Source organism: Coffea arabica, chromosome 7c (assembly GCF_036785885.1).
Source record: "Coffea arabica cultivar ET-39 chromosome 7c, Coffea Arabica ET-39 HiFi, whole genome shotgun sequence".
Lineage (NCBI taxonomy): Eukaryota > Viridiplantae > Streptophyta > Magnoliopsida > Gentianales > Rubiaceae > Coffea > Coffea arabica.
Genome location: NC_092322.1, coordinates 16,287,650 through 16,307,062, shown reverse-complemented (window position 1 = coordinate 16,307,062; position 19,413 = coordinate 16,287,650). Strand labels below are relative to the sequence as shown.

Here is a 19,413-nt window from a genome sequence, read left to right as displayed (position 1 = left end):
CAGAAAAGTTTGAATATCAGAATTTTACTAAGAAATCATGATAGGCTAAACTCATTCTTATTCTCTTTACACAGGCAATGATTCTTATGAAAGAGTAAACTCTCGATTGTTCCATAAAAGTCCCTTGAACTGTTAAAAGTCATGAGGGTTAAGTGTTGTTCGGGAATATCTTGGAAAATCTTGAGTTGCTCTGAAATTTTGGCGTCGCCAGAGAGAAATTGATTTGAAATTCTAATATTACTCAATAGCTTTCAAAAATTTACGAGTATAAATACATGTTTATCCTTGCTAACCAATTCAAACTCCACTAAACTATAATATTAACAACTAAAGATATGAATTATCCAATATATTTGGAATCATGATAATTGACCAAACTCGAGTCAAACTTTGATTGAATCGATTCGTATGCAGTCTGATTCGTTTACAACCGATGTTATACTTAACCAACCGTACCTAATTGAATATAAACCAACTGTATCTGTCTGGTCCTCCCGGTTGGACAACCGGTCCAGATCCGAATCCAATTTCAGGGATCCGTTCTGATTTGTTTTTACCGTCCAATAATCCCGTGAAATTAAACCCTTAAAAAACCCAACTACAACAATTTGGCGGGAACCCGACTTCCCACGCTCCACCAAAACCCTCTCTCTCCTCCCCCGTTGGCTTCTCCTAACTCCGGCGATATGAGCAACACCGGCAACAGCAGAAAACGGCCTCCGCCGCCGGCGTCTTCGCAACATCCGCAGCAGAAGCACCATGCTGCGATGGAAGACGACGAGGGAGACGAGGACAACTATTACCTCGACGAAACCCCACTTCCCCTGAACAAAGAAGACACCCAAGCCCTGCGTGAAGCCGAGGAGCGGCTGCAAAAATGGAAGCGGCCTCCGCTTTCTCAACTTTACACCTCACAGTCTCAGAGCATCGGTATGTTGTTTAATTACCATTTTGACTTAGTTATTACTGAAGTTGCCATTGCTGTATTTTAGCCTAATATGGATTATAATGCTGAAGTTTAGGGTTTGTTAAAAATGTGAAATTTAATGGTTCTTTGAAACTTGTGGTTAATTTTGTTTTTTTTCTTTGAGTAGTATTTCAACAGCTGGAAATTGACTATGTGATTGGCGAGAGTCATAAAGAATTGCTGCCTAAGTCTTCTGGTGTTGCTCCTATTTTGAGAATCTTTGGTGTCACCAAAGAAGGTGCGTTTGTATTCGAGTATTTCTACATTTATTTTGGACTAATATGGGTCTGGTACTGACCATATGGAGCTGAATTTGTGGTCTATTGAAGTTCTTACAGAAAATATGAGTAATAGCATTGTAATTAAAATAGTTAGTGTTTTTCTTTAACTGCTGAGCTGGAGTAGTACCATTCTAGTATGTCTTTTTTTTTGGAGGGGGGGGGTTGAGTTGTTTGGTCTGTTGGGTTCTGTTTCAATTAGTTAAACGGGATTGAAATTGACCAACTGATTCTGCATAAGTTTTGTAGTTAGTTTTTGGTAAATTTCATGCTTGGTTGTGTCTTTGGAAAGTTTAACAAAGTTTAACAGTTTTTCTCTCTCTCTTTCTATACACACACATGGCTTATTGTCCCAATAAGTAAGCTATTTTCCACACATAAGGAAAAACTGATGATCTTTTCTCTTCACATCTGTGGCCACAAAAAGTGGTACTTCAAGACATCAATAAATTGTTCAGTGATATTTTTTGAACTAGAATTTGTGCAACTGAAAATCGAAATGGGGCTCCTTTATGGATTGGATAGGTTTGGAAGTATAACTTTTGTTAATTCAGTCTTTCAAGTTTATGCTTCGTGTTAGATGTTGCTATGTTTTGATAAATATGAATATACTGGAATTAGGATGTTGCGCTTGTGAATTTAGTGTTTGATGGTAATGAAGAAAATGCAGATTATGCTTATTCATGTTCGCATAATCTTATAAAGGTTACATAAATTGGTACATATAAAGTAGTTATAAGCAGTAGTCCTATTTATTTGTGTTTATTTATTTTCTTCATTTTTTGCATTGAAAGTTATCATACAAGTATTAAGCAAGCTGTCTCGGTTGTTGGCCAGGACATAGTGTTTGCTGTCACGTACATGGGTTTGAACCTTATTTCTACATCAGCTGCCCTCCAGGAATGGGTCCTGATGACATTTCGCGTTTTCATCAAATTCTCGAGGTAGGTACTCTTTCAATTCATTTTACATATGTCCACCCTGTATTTATCTTCATCAAATTCTTGAGGTGCCTCTTTCCTTGCAGTCTACATATGTGCACGTTTGTGGCATCCTGTTTTCTTAGAAAATAAAGTCACGCAAAAAATTGAATCTCCTGTCCATGCATTTTATCCTAAAACTACTGTCCCATTTGGCCACGAAAATAATTTTCAACCCTCTCTCTCTCTCTCTCTCTCTCTCTCTCTCTCTCTCTCTTTTCATTCCTTGCTTATTGGTGCAGGGAAGGATGAGAGACGTGAACAGGAATAGCAATGTTCCTTATTTTGTGCGGCGGGTTGAATTGGTTCAGAGAAGAAGCATAATGTATTATCAACAGCAGAATTCTCAGCCTTTCCTTAAGATAGTAGTGGCATTGCCAACAATGGTTACCAGCTGTCGTGGTTAGAATTTGTTACACTGTTACCAGGCTTATCACTGCAATGAATTGTTCAATGTGAATTTCTGTACAAAGCATTCATGGTTTCTGGGCTATCAGATTGATGGTTTATCCTTTTGCTGAAGTGGAAAAATCTGCCGTGGCCTATTTTAGCTGTTATGTCTTTGTTATCAGAGATGACTTTTTACATGCTGCATTAATTGGTCCGTAAGTTTACAAATGTGCCTGGTAAAAAGACTCTTCAAGTGTAGATTAGCCACAAATGTATATGCTCTGCATCCACCTACCCTGGAAGATGAAGGAAATGAGGGTTACAGTGTAGACTGGACGTATAGCAGTGTAGACTGGATGTGTAGCAGTGTAGTAGTGTAATTAGATGATTTGTTTTTTTGGTACTGATATATGATTTTACTGTTGTTTTTTTTGTTTCCATCTAACATGACAAAACTTATTAGGTATCCTGGACAGAGGCATACAAATTGATGGGCTTGGCTTGAAGAGCTTTATGACGTATGAGAGTAATATTCTGTTTGCTCTGCGATTCATGATTGATTGCAATATTGTTGGTGGGAATTGGATTGAAGTGCCAGTAGGAAAATATATAAAGAAAGCGAAAAACCTGTCCTACTGCCAATTGGAGTTTGACTGTCTGTATCCTGACTCTAAAATGCTATTAGAATACATGTAAAAAACAATCTTCTATGGTGTTGAAATCAGATCTCTTCTTGGCAGAATTATATTGAATTGTGCATTTTCTAGAACAAATATTTCCTTAATGATTGGTCTTAGTTACACAGACTTAGTTAGCCATGTTCCTGAAGGAGAATTCTCAAAGATGGCTCCCTTTCGCATTTTAAGTTTTGACATAGAGTGTGCAGGTCGTAAAGGTCTTTTCCCTGAGCCCATCCATGATCCTGTTATCCAGGTTAGATTGTTCTCATCCCCTGATGGGTAGAGAATAGCCTTAAAGCTTTTTCAGAATGACATTCTCTTCTTGCATTTCAGGTGGCCAATGTAGTTACATTGCAGGGACAGGATCAGCCATTTGTTCGTAATGTAATGACGCTTAAGTCGTGCTCACCTATTGCTGGCGTTGATGTTATGTCCTTTGACACCGAGAAAGAGGTCTTACTTGCTTGGCGGGTAATATGCTCAACATAGAAGCTTCATTGTTGATTTTGATTAGTCATAGTTGGCACCTTTCTTTCTTGGGTGGTATGGAATGGGTTGTTTGTGGCAATGTCATATATTGTTCTAAATGAATTGTATTTTCTAGTGAAAAGAAAGAAGTTAGAGTAAATCCAAAAGGTACTGGACCAATAAATCTTTACAAATAGCCACTTGATACACATATACCACTAATTTTTTTGTTAAAATGAGCTTCTGTCTGCAAATGCTTGGTAGTTTAAGAGACCTTTGATCTTCCTTGGTGAAATTTTCGTTGGTTGTGATGGTGCAGTGGTGGAAATGTTGCGTACTTATGAGTTCCAAAGATTTCACTTGGAAAGATGCATTTTTATTCTGCATTCACAGGAGAAATTATACAAATTTTGCATTTACAGGATACAGTCTACAAATTTCTCTTATTACTAATAGCGGCTTATCAGAAGCATGCCAAGTCTTTGATAGGAAAAGGCAAAGTTCAGGATTGAAAAACTAAAGGCAGCATTCTTTGGGCAATGTGATTTTTTTCTCTGCTTTGGTGCTTTTATTTCAGCTTTATCTTTTTCTTTTTAACATTTTAGGATTTTATCCGTGAAGTGGACCCTGACATTATAATTGGGTATAACATCTGCAAGTTCGATCTGCCCTATCTTATTGAGGTAGAGGAACCTTTTCACATTCCTTTCATGATTAACCTTCCATGTGTTAATGCCTTTTCCAATCTCAAGTATTTGATGTGCATTTGATGTTGTCTAGAGAGCTAAAGTGCTAGGAATAACAGAGTTTCCTTTACTTGGACGGATCATAAACAGCAAAGTCCGTGTCAAAGATACTACATTTTCTTCAAGGTAATTATATTTTTGACCTTTCTTTTCTCTGCCTGGCAAGCTCTGATGAAGATCATCAAATCTCACCATCCTACTATATCAACAAAGCAATGCATTTGTTCTTTCTTTCTTTAGTCATTAATTTTTATTTTGCAACTAAACACCTGGTGAATCTAAGTGGAGTATTGAACTTGATGTGATACTGATACAGAGTGACACATGGATATTTATCTAGCTGCTGATTCTCATGTCTTTTTTTTATTTTTATTTTTTATACAAGTCCTTTTGCTTTTGCAACACAAGATGTGCATTTTCTGTTGGTCTTTATCACCACCTTGTTGAGTAATTACCTTATCTATCCTAATTGTCAAATCTGATAGCTACCTGTTGAACACAAAACCCGCCTAGTTGTTTAGGTTATTTACGACTCTGCCCCTGTTGACTTTTCTAGACTTGGAAAATTATTTGAATTCCTTGCTTGTTGCCTTTGAAATGTTATAGTTTCTATAGATGAACAGATAGCCAAATAAATATGGAGAATTGAAAGATTTTGTGAGAGGAAGGAAGTTACGATGAAAAAGAACCATCTGAAAGAATGATAAAGGAAGCAACAGAAGGTAGAAGAAGCTCAATCACTTCCTAATACTGGATTTTTCAGTCATTCGGTGGTTTTTGGGATATACATTTAATATTCCTTGCAAGGCCTTTATTAGAGAACTGGACGAAGAAATTGCTAACTAAAACCAGAACTTAATGTTTAGGAGATGGGATTGATCGGGCCAATTTTTCAACAGCACGGTCATCTGGAAATGGTAAATATCCATAACTCTTGTTATATGGCAACTAAGTAAAGCCCAAATCCCCAATTTGCCCTTAACAGAGATAATTGAGATGTTGCAGAAGACTGCAAATGAAATCCAGTTACCTATAGTAAGTCAAGTGTCCTACATGCTGCTTGTTGCTTTGCTTCTCGTTCCGTAAGGTTTTGTAATGCAACCTCATTTTGGTCTGCTTCTTGCAAGCATATTTCATCCAGTTTATGTGCATTGCATCTCTAGTAGCTCTGCTTTCTAAGATAAAAGAGTCAGACAGATGGAAGACAGCATACATTGAGGAAGGGAACAAAATATTACTTCACTTAAAAAGACCCATTTAGATAGTTGGCGTCACCCTTTAACATTTATGTGTGAAGCACCACATTTATCTTTAATGTATGTTAATATGCAAAGTGAACATGCAACGGTCATGTGTTTTTGTCTTCAGCTCAAAAAATGGATGGGAGCATGGTCTGTGTTTTATGTTACCTTTGAGTGCTGCCTTTGCTTTATCCTACTCTTGTTTAGTCCTTTTCTTTGAGATATAAGTCACCCTTGTTTCTTATCTATGCTCATTTAATATAGTTTTAGCTTTTTGTCTCTTTATTTCATCATACAGACCACTTCCATATAATTTCAGGCTATAAAACTTACATGAAAAATGTTGTTTATCCTCTTTCAAACTAGTGTCTAGTTAATTTGCATTGATTGAGTGGATGCCCGGTCTGTCACGTGTAAAAGGAATTCATGTTCTTGGATGTGCAAGTCAAATACAGGAAAAAGAAGATACCCAGAAGGGAAAAAAGAAAGAGAAAAAAAATCAGATTATGACACACTTATGAAAGAATTCTAGGAAACAGATGCTCCCTGAGAGAATATAACAGGTTTTAAACATTTTTCCACATACAAGGAAAATTCAGGACCAAAATCACTGAACTTTCAATTCAAAATCTGCCTGAAGATAAGGTTATTTTTCTTTGGTTCCTGCTATACTTTTCTATTTTCATAGCAGAATAGAAAAGTAACTCTTTAATGGATCTTGTAGGTATTGGCTCCATTCTTTGCTGTTGGAAGCGGTTAACTTTCTATCTCTGTACATATGTGACATCCAGTTTTTCTGGGCCTAAGTTTCTTGTTATCAGACAATCCAATGTTCACATTACTGGAGAATGCACTTGAATGGACAAAGCTGATTCTCAATGAAGTCAAATTAATCATGAGTTAGCCATAATTGACAAATCACCATAGTTGCTTGCCTTGAAAGGCTTAATAAGACAGGACTGAAGCTGTTAAAATATACGCATTTGAGTTTTCATATGCTGGAATGAGTAGAGTAAGGAAAGTTCATTTTATTTGCAAAGCCTCCTATTAATCTGTGGAAAATGTTATCAGTATCATCTTGGAGTTGGAGAACCATATGAGATTTTATGTGGGAGTCCATAATAGGTTTTAAAGTTTAATGTATTCTGTCCCTTGAACTGTCTGATGTCTGGGTACTTATATATTATGTTACTGTTTTAAATTTTCCTGTTGTGTCAGGTAAGTAACTGAACAACAATGATTGATTGTAATTTTTTGGTAATGCAGACAATACGGTACCAGGGAAAGTAAAGAAGTTACAATAGAAGGGAGAGTTCAATTTGACTTGCTTCAGGTTTTGCTTATGAGGCATTTACCCCTATGCTTTCTTGGGGATTTCTTTTTGTAAATGTCTTCTTTATTCAGTCATGGTGATAAGATATTTCACTCTGAGATTTCCTCAAGTCATTTTTTGTGCCATGTCTTTTGCTGCAGGTTATGCAGAGGGATTATAAGTTAAGTTCGTATTCATTGAACTCAGTCTCTGCACATTTCCTTAATGAGCAGGTAAGGATATTTTACATAGTTTAAGGGTACATAGCATTCTGTACTTCTAGTATTGGTTGGATATTTTTTGTGAAGGCACTTGCTAAATGGACATATTGTGTAGGGATCTTTGAAATTGGTCAAGTTGCTTTTCCTTTCATTATACTCCCTATGATATCTTTTTTGCTAAATTTATTAAGTGTTTTTTTTAGAAGTATTTAGTATTTGAGTATTGAATTGCTCTTCTTGCATTCTGTCAATGGGAAGAAATGAATGTGCATTGCAGAACAACTTCTTTGAAGGGGCTAAATTTTAAAATCAGTATAGAGAAGTCGTGGCATAAATCAATTGGACAGTGTTCCTTTCTTCTTTGGATGGGTAGACTTTAAGGACATAAATTGAGGAAATATGAAAGTAAGAGGAGGGAGTTGGTGCAATAGTAGGAATGGGAGCAGAATAGAAAATCTTCAAAAGAGTTCCTAAAATGATGGGGGCGCTAAGAAATTCCACTAATTAAGGTGCCCATTTGGGGGGGGGGGTGTTGGGGCGGTTACCTCCCTTCACCCCCTGGTTCCTCGGTCTTTGCTGTAAAGAAATCTTAATATGCAATTGTATTTCAGTTTGAAAAGCAAATCAGATTAGATCATAAAAAGAGTTGAAAGCTTGTATTTGAACACCAAAATGAAGCATAAGAGAAGACTAGGTTGTATGTTATAGACCAAGACTTATTTCTCCCTGTAAAGATGCATCGTGGATAAAACTCAGACCAAAAGTTTTTGGATTCATTTGTTGGTTTAGAAACTATATGTATTCTGGCATGATCAGAGGTTACATTAATGTGCCTTAAAAGTCTTTTGTGTTTATTTCTTGTATGTATTCTTGTAGAAGATTATTTCTCCTTCTAGTATAAATAGAAGGCTGTCTGTTTGTGAATGCAAGCTGATTCAAAATTTTAAAAGCAGCTGATAGAACAAGATGGTTGTTTGTTTTGGGATGATTTATGAATCTGTAAGAATGGTTTTGTTTGCCTCCTGGACTTCCGAGTCCTGGTATTGCTTTCCACATCTATGACCATTTTATATTTGATCCTAAGACTAACACCCCCACCACCCCCCCCCCCCCCCCCCCCCCCCCAAAAAAAAAAAAGAGAGAGAGAAGTCTTGGACTGAATTCTTAGCATGCACTAACAAAATAAACATATTTATATTAATATATTATTTTGGCTTAACTGGAGTTGTAGGCAAGCGTCTGGTAATCCTGGACTCATCTGCCAATCTGGGCTTTCATGGTCCCAATCATATTAATCAAGTCTGCACCTGGTCCTTTTTTGTCATACCTGATGGGTGAACAAAAGGTAGGATTTCAGGGAGAAGGTGACTTCTTTGACAAGGACCATATGACTAGATATGTGCTTTCCTTGGAGAACATTTTTCTTCTCCTTAAGGTCACATGGTTGGTAGTTGTCTGGGTGGGTAAGCAAGCCCAGGAAGGGAGATTAAGGGTACAGGCTTAAAAGCTGGTAACTATCCAGTCGTAGTTACTTTTCCTTTCAGCCTTGTGCTGGTGAGAAATAACTGGTTCTGTTGCTTTGGTTTTTACACATAAATATACATTACAAAGATCTTTGCTGGCAAAAGCAGAACATTTATTTTTAGAGTAGCTGATGTTCATTCACTGGTTCTGCAGTTTGGGAATAAACCATTGTTCTTGTGCCTTCTAATGCATCTTGTTTCAGAAACTCTCTCTCTCTCTCGCGTATAGGATATACTTATCTGTTTGGATTTTAAGACATTTGTTGAAATTTTAGTTATGTGCAGAAAGAGGTTGTATATAGGATATATCTGTTTGACTATGGTGCGCTCATTAAATATTTTATATGTGCAGAAGGAGGATGTTCACCATTCAATCATATCTGACCTTCAGAATGGGAACTCAGACACAAGGATGCGTCTCGCTAAGTATTGTTTGAAGGTGTGTGCATTTGTCTTTCTATATGTTTTTCTTCTTTGTTGCTGTTGTTGTTGTTGTTTTTTAAATTTTATTGTCTGTCTTTTATGGTTGCTACAATATGCTAGATATATTATTATGTTGTCTTGGGGAAATTTCAGGGAATCTACTGCAATAGTCCTTTTATATTGGAATTAAGGGTATTCTTGTTGAGACAGTGTTGTTCTCTTTTGACTTCTGAGGTCATGGGTCTTAGAGGAATTGACCTTATCCTTTCTATGGGTAGAGTTTAGCACTGCAGGAGCCTCGTGGACCAGCTTTGCTGTACGGTACAAAAAGTGTTCTGTATAATTCATGCTCCTAACCTTTGACCATCTTTTTCATTTATGAAGCTAGAAATCTTCCTTTTCCATTTCCTTTCAAATATCTTTGATTAACTCGTCTCTGAATCGTGAAAGAAGAAGCTGCACATTCGTCCACTCTTGGAGGAACATGAGGCACATACAGAGTTGTTTTTTTGAATGGACTGGGGATGTTAGGGTTCCAATTAGATGTCTGTTACTTTCGATTTCTTACTTGATATTCATAAAGGTCTATGTTTAGTAAATGTTAAGCTGCATGGAGTTTTTTTTAAACTCACAGGAAGTTGCTGGTCGGATCTTGAAATGTTTGTTGTACATCTGATGGTAATCAATAAGTTCAGGGGCATTTTACGTTGAAAAACTTACTTTAGTAGATTTGCTGTAGGATGCTTATCTCCCACAACGGCTTTTGGACAAATTGATGTTCATTTACAACTATGTGGAGATGGCCCGAGTAACAGGTGTCCCTATCTCATTTCTTCTCTCAAGAGGGCAGAGCATTAAGGTTGGTTGTAAGCTTTGCTACCATTTTGTTCTTTTTCGTATAGAATAGATTTTAATTTATTGGAGTCTCACTTATCTCCCTATATTTATAAGCGGATGTGAAACTTGTAACAACTGTCTTCAGGTGTTATCTCAACTTCTTAGGAAAGCAAAACAAAAGAATCTTGTTATTCCCAATGCGAAACAGGCCGGATCTGAACAAGGAACATTTGAGGGTGCAACTGTAAGCAATTGATCTCCTTTTCCTTTATGAGGTTTAAATTCATATAAGAAGTGTATGACATAGTTTTGTCATCAAGTCTTTGTCCTGTTATGATGTTTTTGCTACACAAGATTGAGCAACTATGTTGGTTGTATACTTCTGCTGAACTGTTTCATTTCTGATCTTGTTAGGAGGAGCGTTAAGGTGGTTCCGTCAAATCATTAGAATTTGTTTTGCCATGTTCTGAACTTGCTTGATAAGACATCAACTGCTATCTTTCATGTAGTGACCTGGACTAATTAGGAGAATATTATTTGATAAGCATATTATCTTCCATTTACTGATGTTATATCAGAAGCAATTAGTAGCTCCAGCAATTAAGCTATCTGGGTGAAACTTTGATGAACTTGAATAGTGAAAGGGAAAACACATTTGTGCTTATAACGCTGCTGCTGTTGCTGCTTTTCTTCAATTTCTGCTAATTCCCTTCCAATGCATGCTAAAGTGGTAGATATTTGTTCCCCGAATAAGGAGAACATGATGTTCCTGATTTTCTTCTAAAATCCCGTATTTTCTTTAATTAGTTTGCAACTCAATTTTGTGATGTAATGCAATGAATATGGGCATGTTAGAAAGATACTTACAGGTCGTATTTTCATTACAGCATGGACAATTGTTTCACTGTCTTGAGATGCCCAAATATAGAAGGAAATTAATTGGGCTGCTTGTATTGAATCTGCAAATTTTTAGTGATGGTGTTTTGACTTCTTTGGGTGGATATAATTTTGGCATAGAGGTTTCAAAAGTATGCATTATGATAGCTTTCATATTCATCTGACTTGGAGCCTCTTATGGTGGTTTTATATATTTGACATCATTCCGTTGACAGGTTTTGGAAGCCAGTGCAGGATTTTTTGAGAAGCCTATTGCAACACTTGATTTTGCATCTCTGTATCCCTCAGTTATGATGGCTTATAATCTGTGTTACTGTACATTGGTAAGACATTATTGTTCCCATATTTCCCTGCTGAGAGGGGAGGATGGAACTGAAATGTGTTATTGATTGTTTTATGATTGGATCAAGATGGAGGTATGATTGATCTGGAATTTTATTTATAGGTAACTCCTGAAGACATGCGTAGACTTAACCTTCCTCCAGAATGGGTCACTAAAACTCCATCTGGTGACACATTTGTCAAAACAAATTTGCAGAAGGTTAATCTTTCTATTGATGCTTTAATGCATTTGTATACAGTGTGTGAGTTTTTAGTAATGTGTTAAATGTTGCTTCAGGGAATACTTCCAGAAATTCTTGAAGAACTGTTGGCTGCTCGTAAAAGGGCAAAAGCAGACTTGAAGGTGCTACTCACACACTGAATTTTGTTGCAGTTTCTATATCATAATATTGGTTAGTCTATTATATATATTTGTCTTGCAATGTTTAAAGGCCTTTGGCTTTGGGATTTGATGACAAAACTTTTCAAGACTAAACTATGTTTAGGTCTTGAAACTCCACAAGATAAGTTGATAAATGTCATTCACTCTGAGAGGTTGTTTTTTTTAACCACTTCAGGCTTTCTTGAATTGTTAGACCTTACAGATTTTCAAGAGCCAATGCAGTTGGTAATTTGACAAATATTAGCATTGGTCATTGGAGGGTTTTCTAAGTTACACTTCTCTTGAGAGGGTATCCCTTCATTACTATCCAGAAAAATCTTATGCATGCAGTATTAACTTTACAGTTTTTTTTAGGAAGCGAGGGATCCTCTGGTAAAAGCTGTTTTAGATGGTCGTCAACTGGCTCTGAAGGTAATGAGACCTTTGAAATTATCGGCGATTTGTAGACTTGTAATTATGCCCTTGACAAGTCATTTTGCTCTTATCACAATGTTTCTGAAGCAATCTAAGTTGTTCAATGTCTTCTGAACTTTACAGATAAGTGCAAATTCTGTATATGGGTTTACGGGAGCTACAGTGGGTCAACTACCTTGTCTAGAAATATCTTCGAGTGTCACAAGTTATGGTAATATGTCCTGATGACCTCTTTTTTTCTATTTCCATTTTTCAATTTGTTTTTGGGGGATTGGGATTCTAATATCATCTCCCTTACTTCTTGAAACGGTATTACCACGGATTTTGTTTCACAATTACCTGATCCATTTGACCGGCCATAATGTTGAAGGTCGACAGATGATTGAACACACCAAGAAACTGGTGGAAGATAAATTCACAGTGCTTGGGGGCTATGAACATAATGCTGAGGTAAACAGTTTATGTTTCTTATTGAATCCTTTTCAGCCTTGGCCTTTTGATAACATCATATGATGTGGAGAATGGCTTGTAAAGGTATCATAGGATTATGAGAACTAACAAAAGCCTGTTAGTTTGTAATGCTGGAAAGTGGAATAGTAGTTTCTGGTTTCTCTATCGGTTCAGAAGATAACTTGGGATGGATATATTATTTAATTGTCAAAACTATAGATCTATGCCTGCTCTTATGATGTGTAATCTTCATTGACAAGAAAAAAAAAGTGGAATTGTAGTTACTGATTTCTGTATTAATTCAGAAGGTAACGTGTGATGGATATTTTATTTAATTATCTAAATTGTAGAACTATGCCTGGTCTTATGATGTGCCATCTTCATTGACAAGAAAATGAAAAGATTAGGTGTTAGTTCACAATTTCAGGGCTGCACGAGCTAATTGTGAGACAATGTGGTAGGTACATTCCTTGGTGTACCAGATCAGTAGTAGTTTGTACTTGAACATCACTTTGTTATCAGGTAATATATGGAGATACAGATTCTGTGATGGTGCAATTTGGCGTCCCTACAGTTGAAGAAGCTATGAACCTAGGTAGAGAAGCTGCTGACTACATTAGCGGAACTTTCACGAAAGTAAGTAATGAAACTCTTCTTTTCTCAATCGCTAGTAGCTATCCTTGGTTCTTTTAATACCACGTTCAAGTTTCTAAGAATTATAAGAACCTAAATAGGTTCTTGACTATTTTCTAAGAAATTCTGTTTGATCATTATTTAACTTGGTTCTTATGTATAATATGGTTTTCTGTTGTCAAGTGACTATTTTTTTTAAAATTTATGTAATGTCTGCAATGTTCTTGTTGTTTTATATGTTAATATAAACTTGTTTTCTTTCCTTTCTGTTTACTTGAATGATCTCAATCTGGGTCTTAATTTAACCATGGCTTTTTGCCTGAGTGGTTAATCAGTGCATTTATTTTCTCTAAAGACACCTTATATGGAAGTTTGCTAACATGTACTTCATAAACAAATTGGCTATGGACCTGCAACCTTTCATGGACCTTTTATGTCTTAGGACAGTAATTGAAGTTTTCCCTAGGCATTAAGTTACAGCACTTTGCAGAGACAATGGCAAGGCAGCCAGACCAGAATTCTGAAAGTTGATGTCGAGTGTGATACTGTTCAAATGCATCAAGAAGCAGATTCATTTTATGCTCCTGACAGCATATTTCATCATCTACCTATTCATATGCTGAGGAAACTTTCAGATCAATTCTGATTAGGAATTTCTGATCTTATTAGCTTGGTAGAAAAATAGCAATGAGGAATATGTTACATGTGCATCTTAAACAAACTCGGTAACCCTTATTCATTTGATGTTGGGTGTGCCTCTGGTGTTGAAGAAGAGGTCGTCAATTCCATATGAGGGACCTTTCTTAAGAATGAGCCAGTGCTCTAGCAACCCATCTGGAGCTCTTCAAGTACCATTCTTATACCTTTAGAGATGTATCTGGCTGCTACTTGTGGGATTCAGAAACTAATTTTTTTTTGCGCAAAGTCAATGTTCTTGATAATCAAACCTCTAGGTAAGACTTGAGTGAAAATCACACACGTCATCAAAATCAAAATTTGTAGTTTTTTGTTTTTAGTCATGAATTTAGCGTGAAATACATACTTTCGAGATTCTTAAATTCCATAACATTCAAATATCCTAGTCCTTTTCTTTTGCCATTTTATATATCTTTTTTCTCAAACCTTGGTAGATTTTAGTAGCAAAACTAATAGACAGTTTTCCATCTTCTATGGACTCTCCTTTGTCCTCTCGTTTTCCTTTTTCTTATTTATTTTCTCCTGTGTCTGTGTTTATTTTATAGCCAATAAAGTTGGAGTTTGAGAAGGTATATTATCCATATCTATTAATTAGCAAGAAGAGATACGCTGGCCTTCTTTGGACAAATCCCAATAAGTTTGACAAAATGGATGCTAAAGGTGACCAAGTTTTCTTTTCCTGTTTTTAGTCTCAGAATAATTTTCTTATTGAAAATTATCACAGTCGACATAGCTGATAAAATATTTCAATTTTCTCTTTCAGGGATTGAAACAGTTCGAAGAGATAACTGTTTATTGGTCAAAAACCTTGTAACTGAATGTCTTCACAAAATACTAATAGACAGGGATGTTCCTGGTGCCGTGCAATATGTCAAGAATACCATTGCAGATCTTCTTATGAATCGTGTGGATTTGTCTCTTTTGGTGATTACTAAGGTAAGAAAACAGCTTTTATTTGGAATTGATTACATAATCTTAGTAGTTCTTTTACTTACTAAATGTGAAGCTGTCTGTTATCTTGACCAATTAGGAAATTTAATGAACTTTTGGTTTTCATCTCTGGATCACCTCCTCTCAATTTAATAGGGTCTCACAAAAACTGGAGATGATTATGAAGTCAAGGCAGCACATGTTGAACTTGCAGAGCGGATGCGGAAGGTAAGTATTTTTCAATTGGCCCATTTTCACTCAGCATGTACTTGTTAGAGGGTCCTTGGACCATACTTCAGATTTAAATTGAAGAACACAAGTTAATCTTTACTTTCTTGCAACTTTAAACTTGAAGAGTTGGTCCTTTGTTTTTAAATCCTCCTGCCTGGCATGTTTCATTCAGTCATCCATAAATGTTTAATGCGCAATTTTGCAGAACATTACTTTGCCTTCAACTTTAAATTCTCAACTACTTGATATGTATGCCATTCTTCAGTAAGCCTTAGATGTATAGTTCTATTTAGACAACTGGCTTCTAGTTGTTGGAGGATAATGCATAATTGTTAACCTGATGTTTTTTAGTTCCTGCAGAGGAGCTGTTTTTCGTCTCAGTTTTTCCCCAGTTTGGTTTCTCTTCCCCGGGCCCCCCCACCACAAACAAAAAAAAAAAAAATCTTGAAAGATGTTTCCACTGTGGAAGACTGGTATATACGGCCTTAAAGTTTTAAACTCAATAAGATTCCATAACATGTTGGTTAGAGGGATTTATAATTCAGGAAGGCTTCCAGATCTTTGAAGATGAAAGAAGTTCACATGTAAGTGCAACCTTGTCTTGCACATGCATTTTCAAATTTGTCAAGCTAAGACAAAGAAGCAGATTGTCATTTGAATAGAATAATATTATCAAAACCATGTGATATGCTTTTCCCATTGACGTGGTTATATGTTTATTTATTAAGCAGATGGAAAGTCTAATTATTTACATAAAACCTAGTCGGCTTTGATGCGTGCGCGCTTCTTTTGGTTATCAGTTTATGTATTTCTTTGCTGTTGTCAATGGCCTCTAAAGGATATAACTTATCCCAATTAAAAAAAAAGTTTGTGAAGGATATAAATAGTGGTTGTTGAATCGCTGACAGCGTGATGCTGCTACTGCACCAAATGTTGGGGATCGAGTTCCTTATGTGATTATTAAAGCTGCAAAAGGTGCCAAGGTAATGTATTGGTTTATCTTGTTGTTCACCAAATTTGTTGCATTTGTATTGCTCAGCTTTTGATGAGTTAATAAACAGGCTTACGAAAGGTCTGAAGATCCTGTCTATGTATTAGACAATAACATACCTATTGATCCCCACTACTACCTTGAAAACCAAATCAGCAAGGTTAGTTTTGAATATGACATTTTTGTGTATTACTATTTTTCCCACTTTACTCCTACTAACATTGCATCTACAGCCACTACTTAGAATATTTGAACCCATTCTGAAGAACGCTAGTAAGGAGCTTCTTCAAGGGAGTCATACAAGATCCATTTCCATCTCTACTCCTTCCACTGGTGGCATAATGAAATTTGCTAAGAAGCAACTCACCTGCATTGGTTGCAAAGCTTTAATCAGGTAAATTGTCAATTGTTCCTTGCTTTTTCCACATCTGACCAGTGCCTACCTGTATCCTTAATTCTATTGTTCATTTTTTTGCTAAAGCTTTGATGAAAATGTTGATGGGGGAAAGGGCTTCTCTGTGTGAGGAATAGCCTTGCCACTTTCCAACTGGAAGGAAGTGTCCACAATTTCGTGCAGCTAAAGAAGTGCAAGCTGCTAATGCTTAAAACATCCAATTTCTTATAAGTACCATATCTGACTCAGGTTTACAATCTTTACATGGAAGGGATACAACTGTTAACATCCTGATCAAAGGGTTGATCCCAGGCATCAATTATTCATCCTACTGTTACTGTTGCATTTAGGGTTGAGGTCATGCATTTTAGCTACTTTAAGAGTGTAATATGGCTTCTTTGTCAGTTTTAAAGAATAGTTGCATGGGGCTCAATCTAGCTTGGAGTTTTGTGAGCAAATTTTTGCAGCACGTACTTGTAATTTCTCAACTTAGCTTTTGGCCTACTGATGTCTTGGATTGGTTTATATAAAACATTTCCCTCCCAAAACTAGATTACATTATTAACCTTCCTTGCATTTTGTGAATGTCCTCATGCCACTCGATACTAAATTAATATCTTGTAAATAAACTGAACTCTTAATCTTTGTATCCTAATAAGGACCAGAATTGCAACTTGCAAGAGTATCTTGATTAGATGTTGAGCTCATATTACCTGAAAGTGTTGGTGATCCACATTGTCAACTACTTGATTAATAAGTTTTTACCTTTTAAATCTGTTGTTTAAATCTCAAAAGTTTTGCAAAGATTAATGATTATTTTATTTTTTATAAGGAATATTTGAATGAGAACTATGGTATTACATTTTATGTCGGAGAAATGGAAAAAGCACAACTACGTTGATCCATGGTTTAATCATCCTTCTTTACTGTGCCAGTAATACAGATCACACACTTTGCTCGAACTGCAAGGGAAGAGAAGCTGAATTGTATTGCAAATCAGTTGCTAATGGTAGGCAGAATTTTTCCCTGTGCTTTTGTAATTGAATTCAGTTGCCTCTTTTGGTTTGGCATATGCCTACTGAATTCGATTTAGGAACTTATCGTTGAAGAAGTAATTAACTTGGATGTGATAGCAGTGTCCGAGTTGGAGAAGCTTTTTGGAAGGCTATGGACCCAGTGCCAAGAGTGCCAAGGCTCTCTTCACCAGGATGTGCTTTGCACAAGGTTTGATATCATTTGAACTCATAATTTATTTAATGCTTGTTTATTGGAATTATTTCTCAATTTATCAGCTTCTTTTCCCATGTCTCTTAATCTCTTTTAGATGGTTAAGTATTTTTGTGAATGTTACTTTGTCATCCGTAGTCGGGATTGCCCCATATTTTACCGGAGGAAGAAGGCACAGAAGGACATGGCTGAAGCAAAGCTTCAGCTAGACCGGTGGAATTTCTAATGATCAAGACTGGCTGTCTCAAGTTCCAGAAACCCATCCTCCTCACCTCTGCCTCTTCTTTTTCTGCTATGAGCCTAAACAAGTCCAAAAAGCATGAAGCAGCCATCTAAATTCTAAGGTGTCTCAAATTCAGGAGGAAATTGTGACTAAGAAGAGAAGACACATCAAGCTAGCAATATTGAAGCAGATGTTTTGGTGGCTTGACTATCTGTACAGGTTTCGACTGATTTTTAGAGCTTAAAAAGAAAAAAAAAAAAAAAGTTACTTTGAAGGTCTTTGAGTGTAAAGGATCTGCCACTTAAGTATTGATCTGCAGCTGATTAATGCTTGGTGAAGGCCCACGTTTTGGTGAATTAATTGGACTCAATCCGCTAATTGATAGGATTAATGTATTTGCTAAAGTTTAAACCAGATTATGCACCTAGGTTGATTTGTATTAGCACTATCATTTGGGGTGTGAGCTGTTTTTGAGTGCCATGAATGCTAACAGATGCGTATGCTAAATGTTTCCTTTCTTTTCCTCCTTAGTTTGCTTGACGTGATTGTAAAGATTGGGTCCATTACAGTAAACTTGGAATTCTTATCTAGTCAACTGCTTTACCGATTAGCAAAAGCTGCACGTGAACTGGTTTTAAAAAATTAGACCATGAAGAGGCAATGTATCTGAAACATCTCATTCTTAGTGCTTTGTTTTGGCTGCTAGAAAATGTTTGTTAAACGTCAATAGGGACCACGAAAAGGTCCTGTAAAATGCTAGTAAATGAGTGGAAGATCAAACTGATGAAGAAGTTGCTAATTATATTTGGGAATTTTGGAATGTTTCATGGATTTCGCTCTATTGAGGATCAAGGCATTGAATGGTGTGAGCATTTTTGTGGTTTAAGCACGAACTCGCAATTTTACCCACATGGGGTTAAAACAATACGCTTAGGGCTGTCAACGGGTTGGGTCAGGGCCGGAATTCATTATTCCGGACCCGGATCTGAATTACTATACCGGAATCGGATCTGACCCGTTTATCCGACGGGTCTTTTATTCTATGTTCTGGATCTAGATCCGGCGGGTCCTGGATCCGGATCGGGTCTACCCGCACAAATTTAGCAAAATTTATAATTTCTAATAAAAATGAGAAAAAATATATTTGTAAACTAATTTCTAACTAATGCAAAGAAAAAACCAAATAAGAAAAGAAATCAAATTGATTCTACTCAAATACATCACCCTAATCAAATTATATTGATAAATATATATTTTTTAAATTATTAATTCATTTATATCCGGATCCGGGTCTAATACGGGTCGGAATACTATATTCCGTATCCGACCCGTTTTTTTGTTTGACAAAATGGATCCGGATCTGGAAAACGGAATTAAATCCCTACCTATACCCGCAATAATTTCACGGATCCGGTCCGGGTCGGAATACTATATTCCGTATCCGACCCGTTTTTTTGTTTGACAAAATGGATCCGGATCTGGAAAACGGAATTAAATCCCTACCTATACCCGCAATAATTTCACGGATCCGGTCCGG

The 19,413-nt window shown here is 36.4% G+C and overlaps 1 protein-coding gene across 6 annotated transcripts; it reads left to right on the top strand.

Moving 5' to 3' along the window:
* Positions 1-385: 385 nt before the first annotated feature.
* Positions 386-18,406, top strand: LOC113699351 (DNA polymerase delta catalytic subunit-like). 6 transcript variants are annotated; one of them, XM_072058220.1, is made up of 30 exons: positions 386-930; positions 1,095-1,205; positions 2,083-2,189; positions 2,468-2,627; positions 3,079-3,274; positions 3,413-3,548; positions 3,629-3,766; positions 4,369-4,446; positions 4,544-4,635; positions 7,017-7,083; positions 7,224-7,295; positions 9,159-9,245; positions 9,969-10,088; positions 10,212-10,310; positions 11,179-11,286; positions 11,409-11,504; positions 11,583-11,648; positions 12,042-12,098; positions 12,225-12,312; positions 12,472-12,551; positions 13,074-13,187; positions 14,426-14,540; positions 14,644-14,816; positions 14,967-15,038; positions 15,950-16,024; positions 16,103-16,192; positions 16,266-16,426; positions 17,362-17,435; positions 17,563-17,650; positions 17,792-18,406. In XM_072058220.1, exons 1-30 carry the CDS (start codon positions 687-689, stop codon positions 17,877-17,879), a joined length of 3,252 nt encoding a protein of 1,083 aa, XP_071914321.1. In that variant the 5' UTR covers positions 386-686; the 3' UTR covers positions 17,880-18,406. The 6 variants fall into 6 exon arrangements, 4 of the variants coding, with proteins under 4 accessions (XP_071914321.1, XP_071914324.1, XP_071914323.1 ...); XR_011817911.1 differs by lacking the exons at positions 17,563-17,650; positions 17,792-18,406 and adding an exon at positions 16,514-16,675 and having other exon boundaries at positions 17,362-17,422; XR_011817912.1 differs by lacking the exons at positions 16,103-16,192; positions 16,266-16,426; positions 17,362-17,435; positions 17,563-17,650; positions 17,792-18,406 and adding an exon at positions 15,393-15,625 and having other exon boundaries at positions 15,909-16,015.
* Positions 18,407-19,413: the final 1,007 nt, after the last annotated feature.

Coding starts and splice junctions, on each gene's coding strand:
- LOC113699351 (XM_072058220.1), top strand. CDS start 687: ATGAGCAACACCGGCAACAGCAGAAAACGGCCTCCGCCGCCGGCGTCT. Junction 4,636..7,016: donor GATACTACATTTTCTTCAAG/GTAATTATATTT, acceptor TTGGTAATGCAG/ACAATACGGTACCAGGGAAA. Junction 13,188..14,425: donor TTAGCGGAACTTTCACGAAA/GTAAGTAATGAA, acceptor TTTATTTTATAG/CCAATAAAGTTGGAGTTTGA.